Below are 27,624 nucleotides of genomic sequence, written 5' to 3' on the forward strand. Positions count from 1 at the left end.
ATGGGAGAACGGGATCGGAGCTTGTTGCCAAGCACGGCCGCTTGTCCCCAAGAGAGGCCTGTTCTCTCTGTCCCTCCTCAGGCCTCCGCTGCCTCCCAGGTGAAACGGGCAAAGAGCCCAACTCTCCCCGGGGGTCTTGGTGACCCTTTAGCACCACGAGCCACACAAAGCGCTAAGCTCGGGCCTACCCCGCCCCCCACGTGGCTGCTGCTAAGTGATGTCCTTCTCTGGGGCTCGGTTTGCTCCTCCGTGAAATGGGGCAACAGCCACACCTCCTCCCCGGGCTTTGGTGCCAATTCAGTGGCTTAGGACAGGTAGGGGGCTTCAGCTGGAGGGGCTCCGACCCTAGGCTAGGGATCGAATCAGAGCTGCAGCTGCCCGCCTACGCCACAACCATGGCAATGCGGGATCCGAGCCGCATCCGCGACCTATGCTGCAGCTCAAGGCAACGCCAGATCCTTAACCCACTTAGTGAGGCCAGGGATCGAACCCACGTCCTCCCAGACACTAGCCAGGTTCTTCACAACGAGGGCTATTCTTATTTACACAGAAGGGGAAGCCCTGGAGGCTCGGCCAGTAGAACCTCCTCCCCGTTCTAGGGTGACGGGGACAGGGACAAAGGGTGGGTGAGGTGCAGGAGGAAAAGCAGTGACAGGACCACCTGAGGAGCTCTGAAGGGCAAGGCCTGCCCCACCTGCATGCAAATCGGATGCAAATACGCTTGCTCCCCGCATCGAGGTCCCAACCTGCAGCCTGGTAGGAGCTGGGCAGCTCCCTGGAGTTCTGCCCAACCACAGAGCTCTGGATGATGCCAGGTGGGCCCAGACTGGTGCTGGGCGCTGGGCACCTCTGTCCCCAGCCCCTGGCTGGGAGGCCTCAGGACTGTTACCTTTCTCTTTTTAAATGTTTAAAATTTGTATTTTCGTTGGGTCCAGAGCACGTGGAAGTTCCCGGGCCAGGCATCGAACCCGCACAGCCACCGAGACGATGCCGAACCCTTAACCTGCCCCACCACAGTGGGAACTCCCTGGTTCCCTTTCTTGACCAGTGACAGCCACTCCAAGGTCCCGAGAGGGCCCTCGATGTCACCGATGTCACAGAGATTTTCTCCACCTTTTAGAATTTGTGACACACTTGTGACTTTGCCTGGAGGTGCTTCATCTAACCCATCTTCTCACCCACCCTGTCACAAGGCAGCACGCAGCCCCAGCATCTCCCGCTGTTTCTGTCAACGGGCAGGACTGGATGGGGGAAGGAAAGATGCCTGAGCGTTGTCTGCCGTCCTCTGTTCTCTTCTTCCACCCACTCCTAGCATCCTCCCCGCCCTCCTCCTTCATCCAGCCATCCATCCTTCCGTCCAGCCGTCTGTGCGGCCGATTAGGTTTACTGAGCCCCTACTATATGCCGGGCGCTCCCCTACGTTCAGGACACACAGCGAGCAAAAGACACAGACAAGCTCCCCGGATAGGACGTTCCAGCCAAAGGAGATTAAAAACCCACAGAAACCAACGAACAAGACAATCTGGAGTGACTGGTGCCGAGTATGAGGAAGAAGGCAAACCAAGACATCTGAGAATGAGGGACCTGAGGGGAGGCAATCAGGTGACCCGGGAGGGCTTCCTGGAGGAGGTGGCGCGGGAGCTGGAGCCTGAAGGGGGAGGGGGCCACTCATGCTGAGTGCTGGGCCTCAGGTGTTCCAGGCGGCGGCGGGAAGAGCGAGGCCCCGGCAGGCCCAGGAGAGGAGGGGCCACAGGAGGGGCTCAAGTGGGTGGGTGACAGGTGGGTGCAGAGGAAGCTGGGCACCAGGAAGGGAAACCAGCGGGGCTGGGACTGGGCAGGGCCTGGAGGGTGGGGTGGTCCTCAGGGGCCGGGGAGCTGCCCCCTCCTCAGGCCCCGTGTCCCCGGTACTGGCCCCAGGGAGCCCGCATGCAGCACCTGCCAGGTTCTGGGCCAGAAAAGCCACCTTGAGAGACCAGGTTGTCAGACAGAAGCGGGGACACCCCAGTAAGGTCCCTGCGGACATCAAGGGGCCCTGAGCGCCCCCCTCTCTGACTGTAGGAGCGACAGGTTGGGGAGCTGCTTCCAGCCCCCATAGCCAGAGCCAGCCTCTCCTGAGCACGGACTCCACAGAGTCTCCCTTCCGAGGCTTCTCACAAGTACACCTGTCCAATCCTCTCATCATTTTACAGGTGGAGAAATTGAGGCCCAGAGAGGGTAAGCGTGTGCTCAAAGGTCACACAGACGGATCCGAGCCTGTGCTGTGAGCCAACACTGCCGCTGTGGCTGCTGCCAGCAATGAACAGTAACACATGTCATTTCCACAGCGCTCTGGCCCCAGGGCCATCAAAAGTGCGTGCCATTTGCAGCGCGTCTTACGGCCACAGAGCTCCAGTTCCAGTTATTATCCCATTTCACACATGAGCAAACTGAGGCAACAGCGGGGAAGATATGGAGGCTGGGGTTTGAGCCAGGCAGGAGAGGGCTCCTCCTGCTTTGGCATCTACCGCCGCTAGGGTTTGGGGGCACAGGGCTGTTAAGAGGGGGGCCCAGGGCACCTGCTGTCACTTCCCTCTCTGCAGGCCGCACGGACAGGGGCAGAGCCCACGTGAAGCATGCCACCTGCAGTCCCCACAGTGAAACAGACTGGGAGGTGGGCTGGCTTCCAAGCTGGCATCCTGTCAGCCCCGACCTGTCACACAGAGGCCCTGAGCAAAGGGCAGCTGTGATATAGCCCCGGGCAGCCCCAGGCAGGCCCCACTCAGGGCAACCTCAGGGCCCCGGGGTCCACCCCCCGGTGATAAAGGACTGCCCTCCCCTGGAGCCCCCTCACCCCCCACCGGGTGTGCACCAACCCTGAAGCTGCCCCTCGGCCCTTTCCCCTCCTCGCCCCCGTTCAGGGCGTGGCAGACCCCCGTCTGGACCTGGAGCCGGAGCTGGAGCCGGCCTGGCCCGGGGGTCACGGGTGGTCATCCTTAATGGCTCCTGTCCGGCTCTGTCTCCACAAGGGAGTGATCTATGACCTCATTACTGCCGAGGCCTCCGAAGGGCTCCAGGATGGATTACCCGCTGCCTTGGGAGAGCAGGGAGGCGAAAACGCGGGCAGGTGAAAAATGAACTTCATCAGACTCCGCGGGTCTCATTACCATCCATCAGCAGCCAGCCCGCCCCTGGGGGGGCCGGGGGGGGGGGCTCCACCTAAGCCGTGGCGCTCAGCCCAGCTTTGCCTCCTGCCTCGCTCCCCAGGGACCCGAGAAGCAGCCGCCAGCCAGCGGTGGGGGCGGGAAGCCAGCATCTCCCACCAGGGCCGGCCGCCGGGCAGCTGTGGGTCTCTGGCCAGGGGCCTGGATGGTGGGGGCCTCCCAGAGAAACACAGCCAACCTGCTCTCTCTCTCTGCCCCCACTCCCCCGCCCGGACAAGCAGCTACTGGCTGGCACCCACCCCCAACCCCTGTCGAGCTCACCCTGCCCTACTGGGCCCAGCACGGGACAAGGGGCCTCCTCGGGCAGAAAGGGCTCGTCTTCCACCTGGTGGAGCTCCTGGGGCAGGTGCCAGGGGTGGGGGGCAGGGAGACCTTTAGGAGGGGAAGCAGTTCTGGAGGCATCGGGCTGTGCCAAGGTCAGGCGAGGGATGGGGGTGGGCGGGGGACAGGAACCCCACAGCCTAGCCTGGCTGAGCACGAGGCTCCCAGTGGCCAGGCGCAGAGCAGGCCTGCTCCAAAGGTCATCTCCCATCTTCCCCTGGTCCCTTCCCAAAGAACCCCCAGGACACAGAAAAGGCCCACAAGGCTTGGGCCCGCCTGTCCTGTGACTCCCGTCCTGCATCTGAGGGACCAGTTTCAAGTCACTCCCCTCCTCCAGCCAGGCTTGGGGCCCCTTGGGAGCGGCTGGGCTTCACCAAGGCCCCAGATGAAGGCTGCTGGGCGTTCAGCATCCCACCTGCACGCCTGGCCGCAAGCTCTCGGCCCTTCTGTGAGCTGAGCTGCCACGCGCATGAGAAGCGAGAGTGAGACCCAAGGGACAGGGGGACAGGTAAAGGAAATCCTTTCCCACGACAACACTGGAGGCCACTGGTTCAGGGCCTGCTCAGTGGGCCCGGTATGAGCAACGGGAGGAGCATTGGCGCTACTGCTGGTTCTGTTTATAGGTGTGGAAATCAAAGTTCAGAGAGGTTGAGAATGGCGTGAAGTCACACAGCAAGGCTGGGCGGCAGGCCAGCACCCTGAGCCTGTTGGCTAAGTTTTGGGGCTAGGGAGAGGGTCTCCAAGCTGGGATGGCCCTCGCAGGACGGAGGCCACCCTGCAACACCCGCCACGTTCTCAGGGGGTCTCCGCCGGAGTGACCAGGTCTCAGCACACAGCCCCTGGTCTCTGGGGCCTCAGATCAGGAGCCTGGGCTGGCGGCCCCACTGGCACATGGCTCTCCACCCTTGAGCCTGTCCTCCTGTCTGGGGAGGGAGGTGACACTGGTGGCTTCTCAGCAGGGAGCGAGCTCTGGGGAGGGCCTCGGGGAGGCGGCTTTGGCAGACGACGTCTCCTTCCTGCGGAGGGACGCCTGCCATTGACTCGATTCTGAGGGAAAACCAACCAGGGTCTGAAGCAGAGCTACGGGCAGCTGCCAAGCCCACAGGGAACAGCCCAGGACGGATGACAGCAGCCTCTGGGCCAAAACCACAATCCTGCGGCCCAGAGACCAGGGCTCCACTCCGACCCCAGGCTCTGCAGGGAGGAGGCACACGGGGTGCTCCCACTCGGGGCCTGAGGACTCCCTGCCCTTGGGAGGTCCCTTTCATTGCAGAAGCCTCTCTTCCCAGGGTCACCCTCGAGACCCTGCGGCTCTAGAGCCTCCCGGCTGTGGCTCCCCTCCCCGAGCAGACAGACACCCACAAGGCAATTAGAGGGAAGTATGATTAGTCAGTTGTGGGCAGCTTCTCAGGAAACTCGCAGTCACCCAGGCTGGCCTCGGGGGAGGAGTGTGCGTGTCAGAGAGAGAGAGAGACCATGGGAGTGTGTGTGCGTGTGTGTGTGTGCGCGTGCGTGCACGTGCGAGTTGGGTAAGCCTGAGTGTGAGGCTGACGGCGTGCGTGTGTCTCAGTGCAGTTAAATGAGAGTGTGTGCTTATGTAGAGGCTGTGTGTGTGTGTGTGTGTGTGTGTCTGATGGTGTGTACACGTGCTGGGATCCGTGTGTCTCCGTCTGAGCACACACGCCTGTACCCATGAATGGGCCCTCGCGTGCCCACCCCAGGCCCGTGAGGCTACGGTGAAGCGGCCGGGGCAGCCGAGCCTGCGGGAAGGCCGAGGGCTTCCAGGATTTCTGCTCCTGCTCGGAAACTTGGACCTGCTCGGCCCCGACGCCCACTCCGACCTTCCAACCCGTCCAGCGTCCAGGGATGGACTCCCCAGCCCGTCACTGGGAAACCGAGGGGCCGGCCAGCTGCCCCCAGGGCCCTGGGGGCTGTGTGACCTGGTGGGATCGAACTTGGGCACCCACACTGCAGGGACGGGGCGGAGCGGGGAGGCTTGACGGGTCACTGCGTGTCCTCCTGGACACCCGTGCCCACGGCGGGGGCCTCCTGGCTGACTCGCCTCGGGCCGGGGTTCCAGCTCATCCTGAGCGGCCACGGCCTCCGCGTCAAGGAAGGGCCCGAAGAGCGAGATAAGCCGGACGGACGCGGAGGGACGGGGAGGGAGCAACAGGCGGGGCAGATAAGCCTGTGGAGCCGACCCTGTCCCCAGGCCTCGCAGCAGCGTGTGGCCGGGAGATAACTGCGTTCTGGGGGTGGCCCGGCTGGGGCCCAGCCCGCGTGATGGGTGCTCAGCGGATGCACAGAGTGCCCATGGGGGGCGCTGGCAGAAAGGGGCGCTGCGGATGCCCAGGGGAGCTGGGGAGCCCGCTCGGCTGTCATCCATCTACTCCTATGCAGCAGACAGGCTCCACCCGCGGCAGGCAGGGCAGGGGGAGCCCGGGGCGGCGGGGGGGGCGCAGGGGGCTGACCCCCAGGCTGCCGTCCACTGAGGGACCCCGCATGGAGCATTGCCGGTCCCCAACTCATCCTCTTCACAAAGGGACATGCCAGCTTCAGAGCCACCCCACAGCCTCTAGGGGTGGGAGCACAGTCAGTTCTCCAGGGCGCGGCCAGTGTCCGAGGGTCCTGGGTGACCCCGAGAAGTGCCACCATCCCAAGGGCCAGACGGGGCTGCTGGCCTCAATTCTGCGTTAGTGGGAGCTGCCAGGGTCTGACTACCTGGTTCAGACCCCAGCTCAAGCCTCCAGCTCCTCATCTGTAAATGGGGCCGACAGTGCCTACCTCTGAGGGGCGCTGGGAACAGCACACTGTACCCAGCAAAGCGCTGTCCATATTTAGGAAATAAATTTAAACTAAAAGCACAGCCTAGCGGACCCCACTCCTAAGTCTACACTGACCCTTGAACAACAAAGGGTGTGAAATTCACGCACCCACCTATACCCAGATGTCGTTTTTTTTTTTTTTTTTGTCTTTCTTTTGCCTTTTCTGGGGCCACTCCCGTGGCATATGGAGGTTCCCAGACTAGGGGTCCAATCGGAGCTGTAGCCACCGGCCTACGCCAGAGCCACAGCAACACGGGATCCGAGCCACGTCTGCAACCTACACCACAGCTCATGGCAACGCCGGATCCTTAACCCACTGAGCAAGGGCAGGGATCGAACCCGCAACCTCATGGTTCCTAGTCGGATTCGTTAACCACTGCGCCACGACGGGAACTCCTCGGGTTTCTTTCCAGTGGTAAATACTACAGTCCTGCACAGTCCGAGGTTGACAGAATCCACGCATATGGAGAACCAATTAGAAGTTACATGTGGATTTTCAACAGCTCGGAGGGTTGGCGTCCCTTACCCCAACTCTATAGCCCCCCACACTGAAAACACGTGTTCAAAGTCATGCTCATACATGAATGTTCATGGCAGCATTAATCACAACAGCCAAGACGCGGAGACAGCCCTGTGTCCACCAGCAGAAGAATGAATGTGGCACAGCCATGCAGCGGAATATTATTCAGTCATGAACAGGGCTGAAGTCCTGGCACAGCTGTGGCATGGATGGACCTTGAAAACATGCTCGGCGAGAGAAGCCAGACACAGAAGGCCACACACTGTATGGTTCCACAGGAAATGTCCAGAACAGGCAAATCCACAGAAGCAGAAAGCAGGTGAGTGGTTTCTAGGCGCTGGGGGAGAGGGAAAGAAAATGACTAATAGTTATGGGGGTTCCTTTTGGGGTGACCAACTGGAAGAGGTGACGGTCACACAACACTGTGACTGTACTAAATGCCACTGAATAATTCACTTTATTATTATTATTATTATTATTATTATTATTATTATTTTTGTCCTAGTCCGTGGCATGCAGACGTCCCTGGGCCAGGGGTCAAATCTGAGCCACAGCAGTGACAATGCTGGATCCTTAACTGCTAGGCCACCAGACAACTCCTGAATTATTCACTTCAAAGCAGCTAGTTTTACATTATGTGAATTTTGGCTCAATACACAAAAATTTAAATTAACATGCATGGCCAAGACTGTACTAGACAATCAGGGGGCTCCCACAGCCACCCAGAAACTCTCGGGTCCCCAAATAAAATGCTGAGACTGGAGAAAGGAGTCTCTCCCAGGTCCCCTGGCTGGGGGAGCCGTGCCGGGCTGGCCTGCGAGGCTGGGTGATGGTGGATCAGGGCCGAGGACGTAGACACCCCCCACCCCAGTGAGTGTTAACTGGACCCCGTCAGATCTAGGGCCTCCCCAGATGGAGCCGATGTGTGAACCGTGTTGCTGTCAGGATTTCAAACCACTAGCATCCAACGCACAGCACAGATCAAAGGTCCGAGATTCAACCCTCAGCCTGACCACGGAGTGGGGCTGGGTGGTGGAGGCACCTGGGCAGCCGAGGGGGTGATTCCTCAGCTGGTGTCACCCCCACCTCTGTCTTGCTTGTGACCGTGGCCAGCGGCTCCCCCGGCTTTACTTTCCTCATCTGCAGAACCATGGGGCTGATCCCGGGGTTCGGGGGGGAAGGCGGTGGGGGGGGGGCTTGGACACCCCCAGGATTCAGATGAGGCCTTGGAGCATCTCCCTGTCCGCGGCAATAGTCTCCTTCTGTCTCCGAGAAGACCTCACCCGCCCTCCTTTGCATCTTAGAATCCTTCAAGTCACAGCTCTGTCCCTCCTCCTCCAGGAAGCCCTCCGAGAATCCTTCAGCCGTGTGCCCTCAACCCCTGGGGTGCCCCTGCTGGACTTTAAGGTGCCTGAGGATAAAGTTGCTACCTCTAACCTCCTGCTGTCATTCAGGGAGATAGTGACCATGTTCGAATTTCCTGGCCACTCCTGTGACCCTTATAATCCACCGGAATGTTCTGGAAATGACGTTCTGACTTCCCAAGGCCAAGTACCTGATGTCCTATCTTTGTATGTAGAAAAGAAGTCCCTTTGTCCCCATGCCTGGCAGGGCTGGGACACCCAGCAGGTGTGCGCTAGGCAGGAAGGCCAGCATTCGGGGACCCTCTCGATGGTCACACCCTCGACCTGCAAAGGGTCTGATCTCCAGGCGGCCAGAGCGGAAGAGTGACCTCAATTCCTGCTTCCCTCACCTCCTGGACCATGGCCACAGGGCTTGGGCCGGGCTGGGGGTCCAGCAGCAGAGCGAACACACACCTGGGCAACAGGACTCCGGGCCCCTCGTGGCCCTGCGGGTGCTCTGACAGCCTGTCAGGGAGCTGGGTCCAGGCCCAGCGGCCTGAGCTGGCACCTGCAGGAGGCAGGTGGAGGGAAATGCCCCCTGCTCCCAGGCATGAGGCTGCTGGTTCTGTTTTGGTGAAACCGTGACGGATCCATGAGAATCAGAGGCCTAAAGGCCTGAGTGGCAACTCAGCATGGGGACAGGAAGGACGCCAATAGCAGAAGCACCTGCCAGAAGCCGCCATCGAGTCTCTTCAGGAACAGGGTTGGGGTAACAATCAGGCAATAAGAGGAAAAGTGTGAAGCAGCCCTGAGTTGTCTTTGTCAGGCCACACCTGGAGCATGCGGAAGTTCCCAGGCCAGGGATCAAACCCACGTCACAGCGCCAACCCGAGCTGCTGCAATGACAAAACGCCAGATCCTTAACCCGCTGCACCACAACGGAATTCTGCCTTTAGTTTTCTTTTTTTCTTCTTCTTCTTTTTTTTTTTTTTGTCTTTTTGCCTTTTCTAGGGCCGCTCCCTCGGCATATGGAGGTTCCCAGGCTAGGGGTCCAATTGGAGGTGTAGCCACCAGTCTACACCACAGCCACAGCCACAGCAATGCAGGATCTGAGCTGCATCTGTGACCTACACCACAGCTCACGGCAATGCCGGATCCTTGACCACTGAGCAAGGCCAGGGATCGAACCCGCAACCCCATGGTTCCTAGTCGGATTTGTTAACCACTGCGCCATGACGGGAACTCCCTGGTTTTCTCACTTTGCTGATCTGTCCATTCATTCATTTGACAAGTATTTATCGAGGGCCTACTGTGGGCCGGGCACTGACCTAGGGGCTGGGCAGACGGAGTTGGAAATTCTTGTCCTCTGGGAGCTGCTCAGACACTGGGCACGGCAGACGATAAGAAAAATCAGCGAAATACACTGCTAGACAGCGCTGTGAGCCTGTGACAGCCTAAGGACGAGGATGGGACACAGCAGGAGGTGGCCCTTTTAGCAGAGAAGGACAGGATGCCAGTGAAGAGGGTGACTCTGCCCACAGATCCGGGTGAGAGAGGGAGGGCCCTCTGGGGGGCAGCCTGAAGCGGGCCAAGACCTGGGGGGGGCTGCCTGGCGTGTGGAAAGGGCACACAAACACACACCCGCCCCCGCCCAGCCCAGAGGGCTAGGAGGCTTGTCCGGGTTTGCAGCCAGAAAGTGCTAGGGTCTGACCCGGCTACTGAGCTTGTCAAGGCCCCTCTCTGGCGGTGTGCACCCACTGGCAAGGGGCCCATTCTGTTCCCCCACCCCCATCCCTGGCTGAGCAGGACTTCTCCCTGAGGGAAGGGAGGGAGCAATGGCAGGGGAGGTGGTGGCAGAATGGCACTAGGGTAGCCGGGTGGCCAGGGACCACAGGGACCACCTTCCACCCCTAAGGTGCCCATCCCGTGCGCCCGCAGACCCAGGATGTCCACAAGGCTGCAGGGTGCAAAGTTGGCCTGGGCCTCAGTCTCCTGGTCTCTATGATGGGTTCACGACTGGGCCCAGTCAGCGCATCCGTGAGAGCATGCGGAGAAGGGCTCCTCGCCAGCAGACGCTCAGGAGTTGGCCTTATAAGGGGGGAGAACGGGAGCTCCCTGCCCCTTAAAGAAGCATCGGGAAGGCTGGGCAGCCTTCCCAGGGCTCAGTGCCCTGAAATGGGCTTCCCAGCTTCAACCCTGCCACACATACCCGCCCTCAGACGCGGGTCAGGCTCCCCTGACTGCCCCGTGGGGACAGGTGGCCGCATGGAGGGCACTGAATCTGAGGGCTGGGAGGGGGCCGGTGGAAGGTGAATGTCACGGAGTCTACGGAGGGAGTCTGGGGCTCGGCCCTTCCTGTGCGCCCAAAGCCCGCCTGGAGGAGGGGACCTCGCCAGGCCAGTGTGGGTGGGCCCTGCCCCTGCCAGGCTCCCCTCCAAGCTCTCTGCCCCTCTGAACCTACCGGGGCACAGATGACCGGGCTGATAAACCCCTTTCCCGGGGCCAGGGCTGTCTGCAAAAGGCCTGAGATAAGGCTGAGTGGCGCAGCCCAGCCTGCGGTTTCTCTGCACCGGGAGGCGGCCGTGTGGACAAAGGGGCCTGGCGGTGGCGGCGGGTTGGAGGGAGCAGGCGTCCCCTGCAGCTCCCAGAGAGGGAGAGAGGGAGGCCCCCCTGCAACCCTGCAGCTGTTTATCAATCCAGAGCTCACCTCGTGCCAAGCCCGGTGCCAGCCACCCCTGGGGAACAAGGCCGCTGAACCCCAGCCTCCTGCCTGCCAGGACCTCCAGGTGGCAAAGAACAAAGCTGGCAGTTTCTACCCAGGGCACACGGAGTGAGGCAACAACTGGCATTTTCCACACGCTGTCCCGGCTCAAAGTGCGTTTCATCCTTATCTCATGCAATCTGCCTATAACCTGGCGACGCAGGCTACTGCCTCTACTTTTCGGAGGAGGAAATGAAAGCACAGAGAGGTTAGGTAACATGCTTAAGGTCACACAGCTAGGAGAGGTTTCAGTTGGTGTCTCTCTCCCCAGGTGCTGTTTGACCTGCAGCTCAGTGAGTTAAGACATTAAATCTCGGCAAAGGGGGCTCTTAGGAGGCAAGGTAGCGGGGCGGGGACGCCTGGTACCCACAAAGTCATGACCTTAGATGCTCAAGGAGAATGGGATTCATGGGGGGCTTGGATACACACGTATCACTCTGACCTCGAAGGACAGACATGGCTTCTTACAACCCCCCAAGCCGCCCTACTGTGTGCAGCCCACGATGGGAGCCCTCTCACCCATAGTCACTCCTACACATCGCCCTCACCAACACCCCAGACTTTGGATCAAAGGGGGCCCGAACTCCAGAAACAAACATCAAAACGTGGGAGGCGGAGAAGACGGGAGGGAGCCCCTAGGCCGCTGCACACGGTACAGCTCCACCCAAAGACCTGAGATTGTGCAGTGCCCAACCTGTGCCACGCAGCAGCCGTTCAGAACCCCAGGGGGACCTGCAGCCCTGGTGACGGTGGCCATGTTGCCTTGGACACCTCTCTCTCCAGAACAGAGCGGGGCAGCTGTCCCCCCAAAAGACCCCCTCCTCGCTATCCTGCATACACTGTGCACCCCCAACCCCTCGCCCAGCCCCAGCCCGCCACTCAGCAGGACCCCCACCCACGCCCTCCACGGCGGCACCTGTGGCTTGGCAGGGCCTGGCGGTGGCGGTGGCGGTGGCGGTGGCGGGTGAGGGGAGGAAGGCAGGCACAGACATCCGCCGCCCCTCCCCCGCTCCCGGGCTCACCTCCAGCTCCCGTGGTGACAGCCCGCCTCCCACAGCTCTGAGAGAACAGAGCCAGGCTGTGTTCACGTGTCCCCCCGCAGGGACCACACGGCGGGCAGGAGGGCAGGCGGGCGGGGGAGCAGAGCCACCACCCCACGCTGCCAGGCCACAGGCTCTGTCTGTGCCCAAACCTGCCATTAGGGAGAGGCGAGGCGGCCAGACCAGCCCACCCAGCCCTTGAACCCCCCCAGACCAGCCCCTGGGGACCAAGGCGGTCCCCAAGGATGGGGCCGGAGTGATGTTTCAACGGCTCAGCGTTCCCACGCTATGGGGCGGACATCCTTGGCTCTTCCTATTTCCCAGATGGGAAAACTGAGGCTCAGAGAGGGCGCACAGATCTGCCTGCAGGGTCTGGTCCTGAGACTGTGGACAGCATCTCCCCAAGCTCTGCTTCCTGGGGGTCTAGGGGGAGGAGCTGGGGAGGGGCTGGAGCAGTGCCTGGGGTCCCCGAGGGCTCAGGAGGGCAGTTGCTTTGGCCCAAGGAGGCAGGAGGGAGGCCCTCCCAGGGTTGGTTCCTGGTGGGAATTCCTGCTTTGGAACCGCTGGGCTGGTCCCAGGCCCCACCTCTCTGAGGCTCAGTTTCCTTGTTGATAAAACGGGCTAATGACTTGAGAACTGGCATGCAGTAGGTGTTGCATAAATGCTCCTTCCCTTCTGTATGCTGCTGGGTGAGGAGACAGGGCCAGGGGCCGGGATGCTGGCAGGAAGCTGCCCCTAGCCGGGAGGGTACCGGCCTGTGATTTCTGAGCACTTGCTCTGTTCTGGGCCAGGGCGCTGTGCCTCACCTTGGCAGGCTGCCTCCCGCCCTGGGGCTGGTGGGGGTCACGTGGGATCTCCCCTGGCCGAGTCAGCATCCTGAGTTTCCTGCCTTGCTCCCCACCTGGGAGAGCTGGGCTGTGGGGGGTAACACTGGGGTTCAAATGCTCCCAGAAAAGGTGACCAGAATGACAATGGGGACAGTGCCAGGCAAGGGGCTGATGGCTCACACTGCTGACCTGCGGTGTCCTGAGGGCCTCAGGTCCTGACCCACTCTGTCCTCAGAGCCCTGGCTGGCGGGATTCATGTTGGGAAGCGGCCCAGAGAGGTGAGGCGGCTTATCCCGGGCACACAGCAATGAGGAGTGGCCAGGGGATCTGAAGCCAGGCCCAAGAGGTCCAGAGCCCCACTTTTCACACCACTTCTGGGGGGCGAGGGGTGCCTAGAACGGTCTCTCGGCCCCCATAAGGGAGGGCACGGAGCCAGTGTCACCGAGGTGAAGGAGCAGAGAGATTGGCTCCTGTCCACCTGTCTGTCCTTACCCCACGGAGGACAGCAGCAGCAGTGAGCAGTCCAAAAAGCCAGGCTCAGGGGCCTTCTCCTCCCTGCCCCTGCCCTGCCCCAAACCAGCAGGTGGGACATGTGTCACGTCCACGCCCCTCATGGCATCCAGGGGCGGCGAGCCCGGCCAGCTGCCAAAGCCATTGCACGCGGCACACTAATTCCTTCAGCCCGAAGCCACAGGGGCCACCTCGCCCGCTGGGCTTGCTGGGTGCACACACCGACAGACGCACAGAACCACACACTCAGAACCACACACGCACACACAGCCCCTGGGGAGGTGGAGAAAAGAGCCCTGACTGGAAGCCCACCTGACCTGCCTGTCCTGCCAGCGCCAAGGGGAGGGAGGGAGGCCTGGTGGGCGGCCAGGGTCCGAGACTCAAGGAGCAGAAACAGAGAGAGTGTGCCCACCGTGGCGATGGGTAACGTGGCAATGGGTAACCACGGGGACAAAAGCACACTCATACCCTCCCCGGCTGCCCGCTGCCAGGGGCTGGGGTCTCCAGAGCCACCTGGGAAGAGAAGAGACCCGGTGTTCATTCAGTCTCCATTCAGGGAGGCATCCACCCAGCCAGCCAGCCTTCGCGCTCCACCCGTCATCCTAGGAATGTCACCGGGCACCTGCAGCAGGCCGAGCCTCCTCCAGGCAGCCATCAGACCGTCGGAAGCCCTGGCTGACATGAGCTTGGTGCCGAAAGGATACAGAGAAGACAGGATGCTTCCTAGCAGCAAGGACCGCCTCGCCGAACCCTCACAGTGCCACCAGCACTGCCACGTTACAGGTAGGAAGCTGACTTGACAAGAAAGGGAACCAGAGACAGAAACACCCGAACAGCCAACGACGCATGATGGTATAAGCCAGGCCCCCGAATGTCCTGGGAGGGTCCTGGTTTTCAGCCCATGTCCCCACGTAACAGGTAATGGTGCCATCTGCACTCTCACACGTGCCCTGGTTTGGACCCCAGTGAAGCCAGCTGAGCTCCCTTCCCATTCTAGAGCTGAGGAAAGGATGCAATATTGAGGGGGAGAGGGAAAGAGAGAGAGAGAGAGAGGGACGGAGCAGTCCCTGCGGGCTTCCTGGAAGAGGCGGGGCTGAGCTGCTCCTGGAGTCGGAGACACTGCCGCCTGAGACCCCATGTCTGTGACCCAGGCCAGGGCTCAGCTTTGTTCCTTTGTTTAAGGACGCTATGGTCTGGGGGATCCCTAACCCTAACCCTAACACTGGGTACCAGCCAGGGTCAGGGATGGGGCCTGGGACTGCCTGGGGCAGGTGTGCCCACCTGGCTGCCAAGGGTGCAAGGAAGGGGCGGAGGTCCATGCTGTGCTTCAGTGATAGGCACAAAGCCCCCAATGGCCCCTGGCTGCCCTCCCAGCACCCACGAGGCAGGCTGCGCCCGGGCCCGCTCCTGGCACCCAGTGCCCCGCCCCCTGGGAGGACAAGGTGCCCCGCCTTCCGCTGCCACAGGTGCCTCGTGGCCTGGCACCTGCCTGTCCTGGCAGGGCTGGGGCTGCCCCCGGCCTGATGGAGCCACGGCCCACTGTCTTCCAGCCAAAGCCCCGCTGTGATGCTGGGGAACCTTCTCAAAGCTGAGAGAACGTCTTTGTAAATAGGGTTGGATTTCCCATAATTGGGGCTACAGTTTATGCTGCCTTGTGGGACAGGATGCAAGCTCTGTGCCACACCGTTGTCTCGGTTCTGCCCACCTGACCAGCCTGGGGACATCCACAAGTCACCTGACCTCCGTGTCTCGGTCTTCTCATCTGGAACGCGCGGGAGGAACGGTGCCTACACACAGGGTATGGGGAGGGTCAGTGAAGTGGTGCCTGCCAAGTGTGGCAAAGAGCCTGGTATGCAGGAGGTGCTCACTAAATGCCAGCTACTACAGTCCTTGCAGATGGGACTCCCAGAAGAGAAGGGACCTGGTGTCTGAGACTCAGAAGGATGCTTGTCCCCTTTCCTCTGCCCTCCACGACTTCACCAACATGTTGGTGGTTCCTGCTCGCATACCCCTGAGGACGGGGAGCTCACTACCTCACAGCCAGCGGGCCTGCAGATGGGCGTGGAGTGTGCGCCCCTTGTCAGTGTGTTCCTTCGCAATCAGATTAAGTCCAAGCCAGGGAGTGGAGGGTCAGGATATGAGTCCGTGCCTCCCACCTCCCAGCCTGGGGTCCTGGATGTCACCCGAGTGGCCAAGAAGCTGGCTGTGATGGGAGGAGGGGTGGAGAAGCCGTCGCACCTCAGCTGGTGTGAAACGAGCTCTGAGGCTTCAGTGTCCCTGTGCCGTGCGGATCTGTGTCGCTCCCCGGCCCTCCGGGAGGCTGTCCCTTGGCCTCCTCCACCTGCTCCTGAGCCCCCAGATCTGCCTGGCTCCTCTCTCGGCCCTCCTACCCTTTCCCTCCTACTTCCGAAGCAGGAGGGGACCTGGGAGATGGGTCACCTGGGTTCTGGACCCTGCTTTGTCCCGGGGGCTGGGCAGCCCCAGGCAGGGGTGCTCCCTTCTCTGGGCCTTGGCATCGCCTCTACAGGAAGGGAGGGGACGAGTCATGACCTCTCTGAGCCATCAGGCTCCGTGCTTTGCCTCTAGTGGCCAGGAGGGCAGCAGGCTCACCTGAGCACACCCTCGGGTGCCCAGCACAGGCCCAATGGGCACTGTGGAAAGAGGAGCTGCCCTGATGGGGGCAGTGGGGACTTGCCAGGGGATCCTGGGGCTGCAGCATTTGCTGCCATGCCTCAGTGCTCTGTGACGCCCCCTTACAATCCTGGCTCCTGGGCTCAGACTAGGGCCATTATGCCAACCCCTGGGGACATTCCGTCTGTCCCCTGGGCCAGGCTTATGTTCCACACACACACCTAAGTCCCCTGCAGCCAGGGCAGCCCTCACCGAGTCCCAGCTCCCCCCCCCCCCGCCCTCACCCACTGCCCTGGGAGGGGCCACCTCGGGACTCACCCAGCGGCAGGAGCATTTGCCACTTGGGGCTCTTCTGGTCCATGAGAATGGGCTGTCTCAGCCCCTGGCCCCCTGGCCCAGCCACCTTGGAGCAGCTCCCTTGGGCCTGGGAGAGCTGAGGGGGCAGGGCAGCACGTCGGGGAGTGGGGGGAACAAAGGAAGCCCCCTCCCAGGTCTGCAGATCTGCCTGGGAGGCAGACTCCTGAGAAGCCAGCTGAGAGAGTGCCAAGAGAGCCAGGCTGCCCAGCCAGCCGCAGCACAACCACGCGGCCGGGCCCTCCCCCCGCCCTGGCACACACCCTGCCAGCTGCAGACAGGAGCCGCTCCGGAGGGTGGCAGCCACTTCCTGCCTTCCCTGCGCAAGACCCAGTAAGCCTGAGCTGTTCACTGCATGTGCCAGACCTATGCCCGGGTAGCAGAGGAGCCCCAGATCCCCAGAGGGCCACACTCGCCAACAAGGTCCCCCTTGCTCATTCATAAAATCGCCTCTCCCGAGCATCTACAGTGTGCCAGGCACTGTGCGGGGCAACCTCTAGCTGGGCGCCAAGACCCCGGAGCTGCTGTGACGCCCTCCAGGCCGCAGGAGCCACCCACACGCAGCCTTCCTGGGCAGAAAGGGAGGGGACAGCCCAGCTCAGGCTGGAGGAAGGGGCAGGCTCCGTGCCCTGGGTGGAGGGGCTTCAGGCTGGTGCCTGGGGAGGTGGGGGAGCGGGGTGGAGGGGGCAGGAGGAGAGCTGGCGCTGAGGGGGCGGGGCCTGTTGGCGAGGAGGGGGAGGAGCCTATGGCCACGCGGGTCAGCTCCAGGGTCCCTCCCCAGCGGGCCTCCTCTCCTCCCTACGAGGGTTCAGACGCCCGGTTCTAGGGCTGCCTCCTCCCCAGAGCCCTCCTGGCTGCCCTGCGCTTTCTCTGCCTTCCTGCCCTTGTCGGATCCCACCCTGGTGTATCTGGGGACAGAGGGCTAGACATATGCTGGGGGTGGGGACCACGACTTAGCTACCTTAGGGCACAGGCCAGGCCCAGAGGGTCACCCAGGATGCTGAAGGTGGCCCACAGGCTGCCTACTGGGGTGCAGGAATGGCAGGCGGGGATGGGGGCAGAGCCCTGTTGGGTCTCTGGGGTCAATTCCCTTCCCTGCGCCTGAGGCGGGCGGCAAGCGGGGGGCTGGGGGGCCACCCAAGGGCTGTAGCTTAGGCCATGTTGCCAATGCTAGTTGTGTCGCCTCCTGGGCCAATGCCAAACCGCACCCAGAACCTGCTGGAATGGGTGAGAATCCAGCGCCTCCCAGGAAACCTCCCAGCCAGGGCGTGAGGGCCCCGCCCCACTCTAAATGCAGGGGTGAAGTTCCTTCTGTGGAGCAGTGGTTAAGAAACCGACTGCCTCAGCTCATGTTGCTGTGGAGGCACGGGTTCGACCCGCAGTCCAGCACAGTGAGTTACAGGATTCGGTGTTGCTACAGCTGTGGCTTGGACTCAGTCCCTGCTCTGGGAACTTCCGTGTGCCATAGGTGTGGCCATAAAATTTTTTTTTTAATTTTAAATTAAAATGAATGAATGAATGAATGAATGAATGCAGCGGTTAGGAACTGAGGTCATTTTCATGCCACAGTCTCGCCCAGAAAAGCTCTGTCATCGCCTCCACGTTCCAGGCGAGGAGGAAGACCCAGGCTGGGCCAGAGCACCTGCCGGGCAGACCTGGCTGCTCAGGTTGTCCTGGCAGCATGGCCATGAGGCCGGAGGGCCAGTCCCAGCAAAGCACCCACAGTGGTGCCTGGTGCAGAGTCAGCACTCAGTAAATTCCTGTATCCTCGTGCTGTCCGCATCGGCCTGCCCGTCCTTCAACTGTGGGCACAGACCCCATGTCGCATGGGCTGCATGCGGCCAGCTCAGCCCACAAGAACGACGGGTGTGGCAGTCAAATAATGGTCCCCGAAGACAACCTAAGCCCTAAGCCCTGGGACCTATGAATGTGTCACTTTACAGAACAAGAGGGACTTTGCAGATATGGTTAGATTCCGGGCCCTGGGATGAGAGCATCCTGGATGACCCAGTGGGTTCAGAGCAGTCGCAAGGGTGCGTGTAAGGGGCAGGCAGGAGGGGGTGTGCTGCCAAAGTGACAGGCTGGCAGGATGCGAGCCTGGGACGCGGGCACCTCTAGAAGCCGGAAGAGAAAACCGATTCTTCCCTGGAGCCTCCAGAAGGAACCAGCCCCGTGACACCTTGATTCTAGCCCAAGGAGACCCACGTCAGATCCCAGACCTCCAGACTGTAAGGTAATGAACTTGGGCTGCTCTCAAGTGCCAAGTTCACGGGACCTGTGACAGCAGCCACAGGAAACTAACATAACTAGGGAAGAAAGCTGTTCCCAGACTCTCAGCACTGACACACAGTAGTCGCTCCATAAATGCGCTTCTCTGCGTATTTGATCCAGGAGTTCTCAGCCCCTCCTCAGAGGCAGTCAAGTTCAAGGGAGAAAAAGGACGGATCCCTTAAGGTGACCTTGAAGTGCCCTTGACCCCACTACCATCACACTATGAAACCTCAGGGAAAAGCAGACAGCCTGTGGCTGCTGGAATTTTATATTTTAGCAAGAATCTCATTTCCTCTTTACCTTCCCCTCGACCGGCCCCTCAGCACCAGCTGACTTAAAACCTGTATGCACTCAACAAACACGGATCAAGCACCACTGGGCCGGGCGCTGGAGAGATAAAGTCAGTGAGCTACGGTCCCTGCTCTCATGGAGAGGGCAGGCATGCTGAGCCCAGGCTGCCTCAGGGCCTTTGCACCTGCTCTTCCCGGAACTCTGCCCAGGACCATCTCCGCAGCAAGGCCTTCTGGGAGCAGCCCGCCTACCGTTGCCACCCTCACCTCTCCGTGATCTCCTGCCCTATTTTGCTTCATGGCCCCTGTCACCACCTGGCATCACACATGCTGCCCAGCACAGTCTCTGGCACATGGTGGGTATTCAGTAAACACTGGTGAACAGGGTACAGACGAGAGCAGCGGGGTAGAGGCAGAGACGGATGTGTGAACAGGCAACCGTGCTGCAGACACAAACAGAGGGGGCTGCTGGGAGGGATCCCCAGTTTTCAGATGCTTCTTGCTCTGAATTAGAAGGTCATGGATGAGAGGTGGTGTGCCCACAGGGAGGGTCTTTCAGATGATGCTCTTTGAGCCAGCCGGATGCATATGGTACCATGACAGCCAGAGTCCTGCAAGCTCCAGCTTCTGCATGTGCCAGCTTGAATTTGGTCAAGGGGACAGCAGGGTGCTGGGTGGGTGCAGGCTAGGGCCGGGCTGGCAGACAGGTGGGCCCAAGAGCAGCAGCCCTTGCGGGGGTGGTCTCTGCCAGTTCCTGCTCCCAGGGGTCCCTGACACCAGTCCCGAGATACCCGACCCTGAGCCCTGGAACAATCATTTCTCTGGCTCAGCTGATTGCTTCTTTTCTGCCTGAAGTTTTCATCACAAACTTATTTGGAAAGAAATGAGCATGAAGGGCAAACAGACCCGCTGGCCAGCCACTTGGCCGGGTCTAAACAGTTGCTTTTACCTTCATGACATTTTTTTTTTTTTTTTTTTTTTGTCTTTTTGTCTTTTCTAGGGCCGCTCCTATGGCATATGGAGATTCCCAGGCTAGGGGTCTAATCAGAGCTATAGCCACTGGCCTACACCACAGCCACAGCAATGCAGGATCCAGGCTGCATCTGTGACCTACACTACAGCTCAAGGCAACACCAGGTCCTTAACCCACTGAGTGAGCCCAGGGATCGAACCTGCAACCTCATGGGTCCTAATTGGGTTCATTAGCCACTGAGCCACAATGGGAACTCCCCTTCGTGCCATTTTGCACGTCACGTGAGTCAGCGCTCAGTTCATTGTACTGAACCACCCGAGTTCTCTTTTCTTTTTCAGGTCATGGAAATCTGAATCAGTCAGAGGAACCAAAGAGTCACACACCAGCCCAGGGGCCAGCTGAAAGCCACCAACCCTGGCAGCGGAGGAGCAGGGTGGGAAGGGGTTTCAGGCCCAGCACGGCGTGTCCCCGCTCCACGCTCAGAGGCTCCCGGGGGAAGAGGAGCTGCCCAGCCAAGAGCCTCCTGGGCTCGCTGAGCTTCTCAGCCTCCTGCCCCGACTTGCAAGCTCTGCGCTCCCCTCTGTTCCAAGAAGTTGCCGAGAAGATAAACACTCACAGGTTGGAGAGAAAACAGACTTGGGGTCCCAGCTTGGCTGGAGACGTACAAGGGAAGGGAGGGCTGATGGGCGCAGGGGGGCCCCGTCAACCGCCCAAAGAGCCTCTCCATCCAGCTGGGAAGCGGGCCGGGGGAGCTGCAGCCAAACCCGGCCCCCGTGCCCTCTGAGCAGCTGCCGCTTGGCCGCGGGCACAGGCGTCCTCCCAGCGCCTGCCGCCAACGCGCGCGGCACCAGCCGCCGCTCCAGACCAGGCGTGCCAAGGTCGACTTAGGCCCGAGCCAAGTACCCAAGTGGAGGCCCTGCCTTCCTGGCCATGGAGACCCAACCCCGCTGGCCGGGAGTCCGTTTGCACACAACAAAGGAGAGACAAAAGCCACGGCGGGGCCAGGGCCAGCTCCCGCATCCCCAGGTGCCTGGCACGGCGCTCAGCAAGGGACGGGAATAGCCTCTCGGACCCACCTGGCGATTGCAGGGGACACCGAGGCCCAGAGAGGGTGTCTGCTTAACACCAAAAGCTCAGACAGAGCAGATCCGAGATTTGAATTGAGGGAGTGCCCGTCCGGAGCCAAAGACTTAGACTCCACACCCAACAAACACTGATTTGATTTAAACACAGAGCTACAAAGGACAAGAGGAGGAAGAAGCCAGAGCAGCCCCAGAACGGACACCGCACATCAGCAGCTAACATGGTTCAAGGTCCAGGAAACTCCTACTGCTGTGTCCTCACGGCTCTTGGGTTGCATCTTCCAGGGGTAACCCCCCGCCCCCCAGCTCCAAAAACTCAGCACAGGTCTGAGGGGCTCAGCTTCTGAGAAGCTGCCTGATCCCCAGTGCTGGCAGCTTGACTCTGGGGGCCCCTTCCTGGGAGCGCTGGCTGAGCTACAGCATCTGCAGCAAAGTCCCCCCACATCCGCGGAGCCAGGGAGCCCAGGCAGAGGCTGGTGACGCAGTGGGCAGAGGGCACAGGCAGCTGAGCTGAGCCATCGGCTCTAGGGGATGCACTGTCCCCAGTGGCTTCGCAGCAGCAGACAACGATGTGCACTGAGTGATTGGTAAGGCGAAGCAGCCCCAGGGCATGGGCACGGGCCAGGATGAGGAAGCAGAGAGGGCACACAGAGGCCACCCCAGGCAAAGCCTCAGCCTGGCCCGCAGAGCCCCAGAGGGTAAGCTGGCCTTTTGCTGGCAGCCAGGCCTGGTCCTCACACTCCCACACCTGCCGGAGGATGAGAACTCCCAGCGTTTCTCCCAGAAGGAGCACAGAGGGACCCGGGGAGGGCGTGCAGGTGCAGCAGGACAGACTCAGACCCAGTTCTTGGAGCTCACGGACCAGTGGGTGATCCGTTCGGTGGGCTGGCCGGCCGGGCCAGCGACGGCAAACCCTCCACCATGCCCGGGCCCCCCTGTAGTGGACAGTTGTCACTGCCCAGCTCCTTTCCATCGCCAGCGGGCCTCTTCAGGCCAATGGAAGAATATGGGTCACCTCAAGGCCTCACGGCCAAGGTGGGTGTGTGTCCAGTGGCTTTCTCGTGTTTTCCTCCCCGTCTCTGCTGGTGATGGAATCAGGAAACGCTGGGAGCTATGACCTGGCTGAGCCATGAGCTAAAGGGAACCTGGGACCCCATGTCACCCAACCAGGAAGCACAGTGGGCTCAGGAGTACCTGCTACAGCAGCCGGCGGTGCTTGTCCTAACACAACTAATTCATAAGGGACGGCGTGGTCAGCGGGATAATGGCCCTTAAAGACGTCCATGTCCAGACCCCGGGAACCTGTGAGGATGCTCCCTGACACGGCACGGGGGAGCGGCGTCTGCTGGTCGGCTGACCTTGAGACGAGCTCGGATCCTGCACTGTGCAGGTGGCCCCCGCAATCACAGGTCCTGGTGCAGAAGCGGGCAGGGAGCATCGGGAGGGCGCTGTGGCCACAGAAGCAGGGCAGAGGGATGCAGCGCCGCTGCTTGGCAGGTGGAGGAGGGGCCGCGCCCCGAGGGATGCGGGCACCGCCGCCGGCAGCTGGAAAAGGCCAGGAAACAGATTCTCGCCTGGAGCCTCCAGGGGGCACCAGCTCTGCCCACACCTTGATGTGAGCCCGGGAGACCCGTGTTGGATTTCTGGCCTCCAGAACCATAAGCTACGAAAGGCTGCCGGACTTAGGCTTTACAGCAGCAGGAGGAACTTCCAAGAACTGGACTCTTCCAGGAACTGGACTTGTCCACGGTAGCCGCTGCCGTGGTGGCGACGAGAGCAGGGGAAGGCGGGGTCCCCCCGGCAGGGAAATGGGAGATGCGCTGAGTCTTGGTCCCCACCCCGCCCAGCTAGTCCTGTCCTCCCCTCCCCTCCCCGCTGGACCAGTGGTCCCCAAAAGCCTGGAATAAGTACCAGCAAGAAAGGAGGCTTCCCGGTGGGAGCAGAGCAGCCTCTGGAAGGAACCCACAGAGCACCCCAACAGGGCTGGCCAATCCCAGCCCCCCCACATGGCAGAAGGGAAAGGGAGGAGCCCCAGGAGCACGGACGGGACTGGAGAGTCACCCTCTGGCTGGCCTTCTGGGACCCCATCCCAAACCCCTCAGTGGAGTCTGGGGTTTCCACTCTCCGCAAATAAAGACATCATTAACCACTTTAGAAGCCATCCCACAGCTCAGAAAGGCCATCCAGGGCCATGCGGCAGAACTACGGGGGGGGGCCAGTGCTCCGCTGAGCAACACGGCCACTCAGGGAGCATGTTCACAGAGGCGACAAGAATGGCGCCCCCTGGAGTTGTGCAGTGTGAAACCTGTGCAACTTTGCCCTGTGGCCCTGCGGCCCCCTGGGGGTTCCTCCCATGTCACTGATGCCATGCTACAAAGAAGACTTCATTGTCCCCGCGCCCACTCAGCCGATGGAGCAGCTAAGCTCTGGGGAGATTCTGAAACTTGCCGAGGCTCCGTGGCGGGAAGTGGCAGCGCTGAGATGTGGAAACTTGGACTTGGGTCTGGGATCCCAAAGCCACACCCTCACTTATCACCAGACGGTGCTGCTTCCCTGCCAAGGAGGCTGCGACCGCAGAGAGGTCATTGTTCAGGAATGCCTGTGCCCGTCAGCTGGTGATGAATTAGAAGCGTCCTCTTGCTGGAGTTGACATCGCCTGCGAGTGGCACATGAGAAATGGACCTTCCTTTGACTAACGGCTTGAGAATATTGGAAAGAGCAGGGCCTAGGGCTCCTCTCCTACAGGGGGAGGCCACCTCGAGGGGATGGTTCCCCAGGTGGGCTGGCCGTGCATATCCCTGGGGCCACTTGGCCAGCCTCCAGCCCGACACAAGGGTGGTCGGTGTGAGAGCTTCCTTCCCTGGCTGAAGGCTGCTGCCCCCACACCCCAGATGTCTGCAGGGCACAGGGGTCAGAAACAGACCGCAATGGCCAGCTGCCCCCCAAGGCAATAGAGGCAGCCCCTGACCTGCCCAGGCCACTGGCCCTTCTGGGAAAGACCCCTTCCCCAGATGGCACTGGGGTGGATGCCACCCCATAGGGAGCGGGAGAGACAGAGGGGAGACGAGGAGGCTCAGAGCTCTGGAGAGAGGGAGTTGCAGGGCTGCGTGCATGGGTGTGCATATGGGATGGTGTGTGTGTACGTGCACGTGCGTGCATGTGTGTGTGTGTTTGTGTTCGGGGGCACGTGTGCATACAGGTATGCGTGTCTGCAATGTGGTTCTGTGTGCACGTTAGGCCACACAGGTACCTGCGTGTGCATATCTGAATGTGTGTCTCTGCACGTCCCTGTATCTGCACGTGTCCCCTTCTGTGTGGCGCATGTGCCAGGTCTGCGTTTGTCCCTGAGTGTCCCTGGGCCCGTGTGTGTCCATGTGTCTGTAAGTGCTCGCCCCCTGTGCCCGCCCCGCTGTCCAGCTGGCAGTGCACAGCTGGACCCGGGGGCTGTGCCGCCCGCCCGAGGAGAGGTGGCAGGTGTGTAATAAACCATTAGTCACTGTCACATTTCCAAGCAGCAGCGGCGGTGGCCTCCCCGGGAGGGGCTGACTGCAGGATGGCGCTTCTGGCGGGTCTCCAGCTGTGAGCTGAGCTCCCCCCTGCCGGGCACGGCCGCAGCCTGATAGGGAGCAGCTGGCAGACGTGGGGCTTGTGCCCCAGGCGGCCTCAGGGCAGGGGGCAGGGCAGAGCCTCGTGTGTGCCCACTGGGGGAGGGGAGGGTCCCCCAGGGTCATGGTTGTGCAGGTTTCTAACCCAGAGCTGGGGCAGGGGGGCACAGCTGGGGTGAAGGAGGTGGGTCAGGAGTAAAGCTTCAGGGATCTCTGGCTGCCTGGAGGAGGCGGCTCCAGGAGTGACAGGGGTGACAAGCAACAGTGCTGACCAGTACCATGAGCACTTGTGGGGGGGGGTAGGCGGGACCCGTGCCGAATGCGCTCCGGTCCTGGTTCGATTGTCACGCTGCCCTGTGAGCCAGGCACTGCCATCGGCCTTCACTCCCACTGCTCAGACAAGGATGGCAAGCCACAGCACAAGAAGACCCTTGTCCCAGGCTCGGGGGGCGGGGGGCATCCCTGCCACTCCCCGTGTACGGCCCCTGTGCGCCTGACACCTCATCCCCATCTGCCGGCGTCTAGAAGCCCTCGGGGGGCCAGGTGGTCATCAGCCCCTGGTCAGCCCGCTCTGAACTTGGCCCCAGGCCCGGCCCCGCCCCTGGCCGAGTCCACATCGCAGGGAGAAAGAGGTGGGTCCTGCAGATGGACCCCCAGGACCCGAGGACAGGGGTGGGGGCAGCTGCACCCACCCCCAGCCCCCAGCCGCCAGCTCCAACTCTCTCCCTAACAGGCGGCATCTTCCACCAGCTGCCCCTGCAGTGGGCCAGCGCCAGGGAGGCCTGGGCTGGGGAGTCGGCGAGTCTTAGGGGCAGGACACACACAGGGACCGGCTCCGAGGGGTCTGGGCCTAAGGCGCCACTCCGCGACCCTCTGAAGGCAAGAACGCAGGCATCCACTCAATGCCCCCAGCCCGGGGCCCACATGGCTCACGACGAACACCACCCACAGGCCCCACAACCCAGGAGGGAACGGCCTCTCCATCAGCAGGGAAGCAACGCGCCCGATGGGGCTGAGATGGGCGCCCGGGAGCCCCGTGACAGGTGGGGTGGGAGTGAACACCCGCCCTGGAAACCAATGGGCAGCGTCTTCCCTGGCTGGACCCCCCCCACCCCATTCCCTCCGGTCCAGCTGAGGCTGAGCGCACTGGCCCCATGGATGCGCACGGCGGGAGGCAGAGGGCAGGCACACGGGCCGGCGGAACAGCACGCAGCGCACAGAGGCGGCGAAACCCAGCGCCGCGGCAGCTGTGACAACAGACGGACCCTGCGGCGCTGAGCCGGGCCCAGGAGACAAAGCTCACACCCCCAGAAACCAGGCGGTGTTCAGGCAAACACAGGTGCGGCGGGAAAAGCAAACGGGAGATGGTGGCTCACCCTGGGGGGGGGGACGGGGGGGGTGCAGCCAGGGAGAGGGCACGTCCCGTCCCGGGGCTCGGGTTGGGCGGTGCTTCGGGGCCACCCAGTGCATTATTTTTTTAACTGAATGAGTGAACACGATGAAAAGCAGAGATAAAAAGATACAACAAAGGCCGTCTGTGAATCGTGGATAAGAGGGTGTGGACAAGCGAGGATTCTGATTAAACCACAATCAGGCTTAATCCCTGGAGCGGGAAAAGCATTCAGAGAAGGGAGACTCCACCTCGCGGCTCTGCCTAGGATGTGGGGTCGGCAGGTGGGACTCTTCAGCACAACTAGCTTTGGGGGCCCCCCGTGCCGGGGTGGCCTGATCCGCTCCACAAACCAGACAGTAAAAAGCCGGCCTACCTGTGCCCACAAGGTCTGCTCCGGCCGTGTCCAGGCTGCTCTGCTGACCGCGGGCTGGCCCCTGCTCTGGGGCAGTCCTGGAGCCCCTGGTCAGGCTCTCTGCTGGTGCGCCCGGCCGAGGTCCTGGCTCCCGGCTGGGAGGGTGGACAGCCGTCGATGCCTCGAGAGAAGCAGAGGTGACCTGGAAAGACAGGAGGGGACAGGGTGAGTCCAGGCCACGCCTGCCTGGAGTTGCCCAGCAGGGGGGCCCCCCTGGGTTGCTGGGGCCCACCCCTCCCCCACAATGGCCTGGCTTTGGGACTCGGTGTGGCTGGCTCGGGACAGTGGCAGCGCTGGTCCCCAGAAGGCCAGTGTGAGCCAGCGTGAGCGTCTTCCTCACGCAGCAAACCCCGCCTGGGACTCTGGGCTGAGCGCCAGGCACCTCGGATCCCCCGCTGAGGTCCCATCGCTACCTCTGCTCTGCACCACGGACGTTCCTAACAAGTCCTGCTGGTTAGTTGCAACTCTCATAACTAACACTCAGTCCACTCCGCAAAGCGGTCACCCTGTCCCCCCTACCCTTTGGCTGTATTTTAAAAAACTGGGGTGAAACATACATAACATGAAACTTACATCTGGACCATTTTTAAGCCTGCAGCTCACTGGTATTTGGTCCAATCATGCAACCATCCCTGAATCCATTTCCAGAACTTTCTCCGCGTAGCAAAAGGAAACGCCACACCCATTAAGCACCAACTCTCGGACTCCCTCCCTCAGCCCCTGGCAGCCGTCCCCCTACTTTCTGCCTGTGAATGTGACCCTCCTGGTAGCCTCGCCCCCCTCTGCAGCTGGGGAAGCTGAGGCCCAGAGAGGGCGGTGGGAGCCTGGGGTCACAGAGCTGCCGGAGGCCTGGGCAGGGTCAGTCCAGGTCTGCAGGGCTTCAGATCCTAGGCCTGGGCTTCAGGGTGTGGGGGAGACCTGCCAGGGTTCCAGGGCCAGTCCTGAGGACTGGGGAGCCCCCCCCAACTGTCTGATCCCCAACTCCGGGCCCACACGGTTGTCGAAAAGCAACTTCATGGCAATGCTACGTGTGGGAGGATGGGTGCTATAAACCAAAGCGCCCCATCCAGGCTCCACGAGCCCCACAGGCCGGAGACGTATACATGTTCCACGTGTTTCTGGGAACGCTTTAATTTATAGGATCCAGATGGTGACACGGCCCCGACCACAGTCCCCGCAAATCCCACAGGCGTGCTGGCGGCTGCGGCAGGAGCCAGGAGGAGGTGGCGCCTGGGCCCGACACACTTCATTCACTTCCCGGCTTGC

General features: G+C 61.5%; 1 protein-coding gene and 1 long non-coding RNA gene across 11 annotated transcripts in view; one reads left to right on the forward strand and one right to left on the reverse strand.

Moving 5' to 3' along the window:
- The window catches only part of GSE1 (Gse1 coiled-coil protein), a 412,190-nt gene that overhangs the window by 231,486 nt on the left and 153,080 nt on the right, over positions 1–27,624 (reverse strand). For all 10 annotated transcript variants that reach the window (XM_084959220.1, XM_021093712.2, XM_084959219.1 and 7 more), the window contains exon 2: positions 26,320–26,500. In XM_084959220.1, coding sequence (XP_084815346.1) covers positions 26,320–26,500 — 181 coding nt within the window. The remainder of the gene's footprint in view (positions 1–26,319; positions 26,501–27,624) is intronic.
- On the forward strand, positions 16,318–24,452 carry LOC146402162 (uncharacterized). Its single transcript, XR_014805308.1, has 3 exons — positions 16,318–16,665; positions 18,927–19,249; positions 20,205–24,452. It is a non-coding gene; the product is annotated as an uncharacterized LOC146402162 (long non-coding RNA).

Source organism: Sus scrofa, chromosome 6, assembly GCF_054392235.1.
Source record: "Sus scrofa isolate SSC_HxYL_T2T_F1_AM1 chromosome 6, Sscrofa_HxYL_maternal_Yorkshire_Landrace_v2.0, whole genome shotgun sequence".
NCBI lineage: Eukaryota > Metazoa > Chordata > Mammalia > Artiodactyla > Suidae > Sus > Sus scrofa.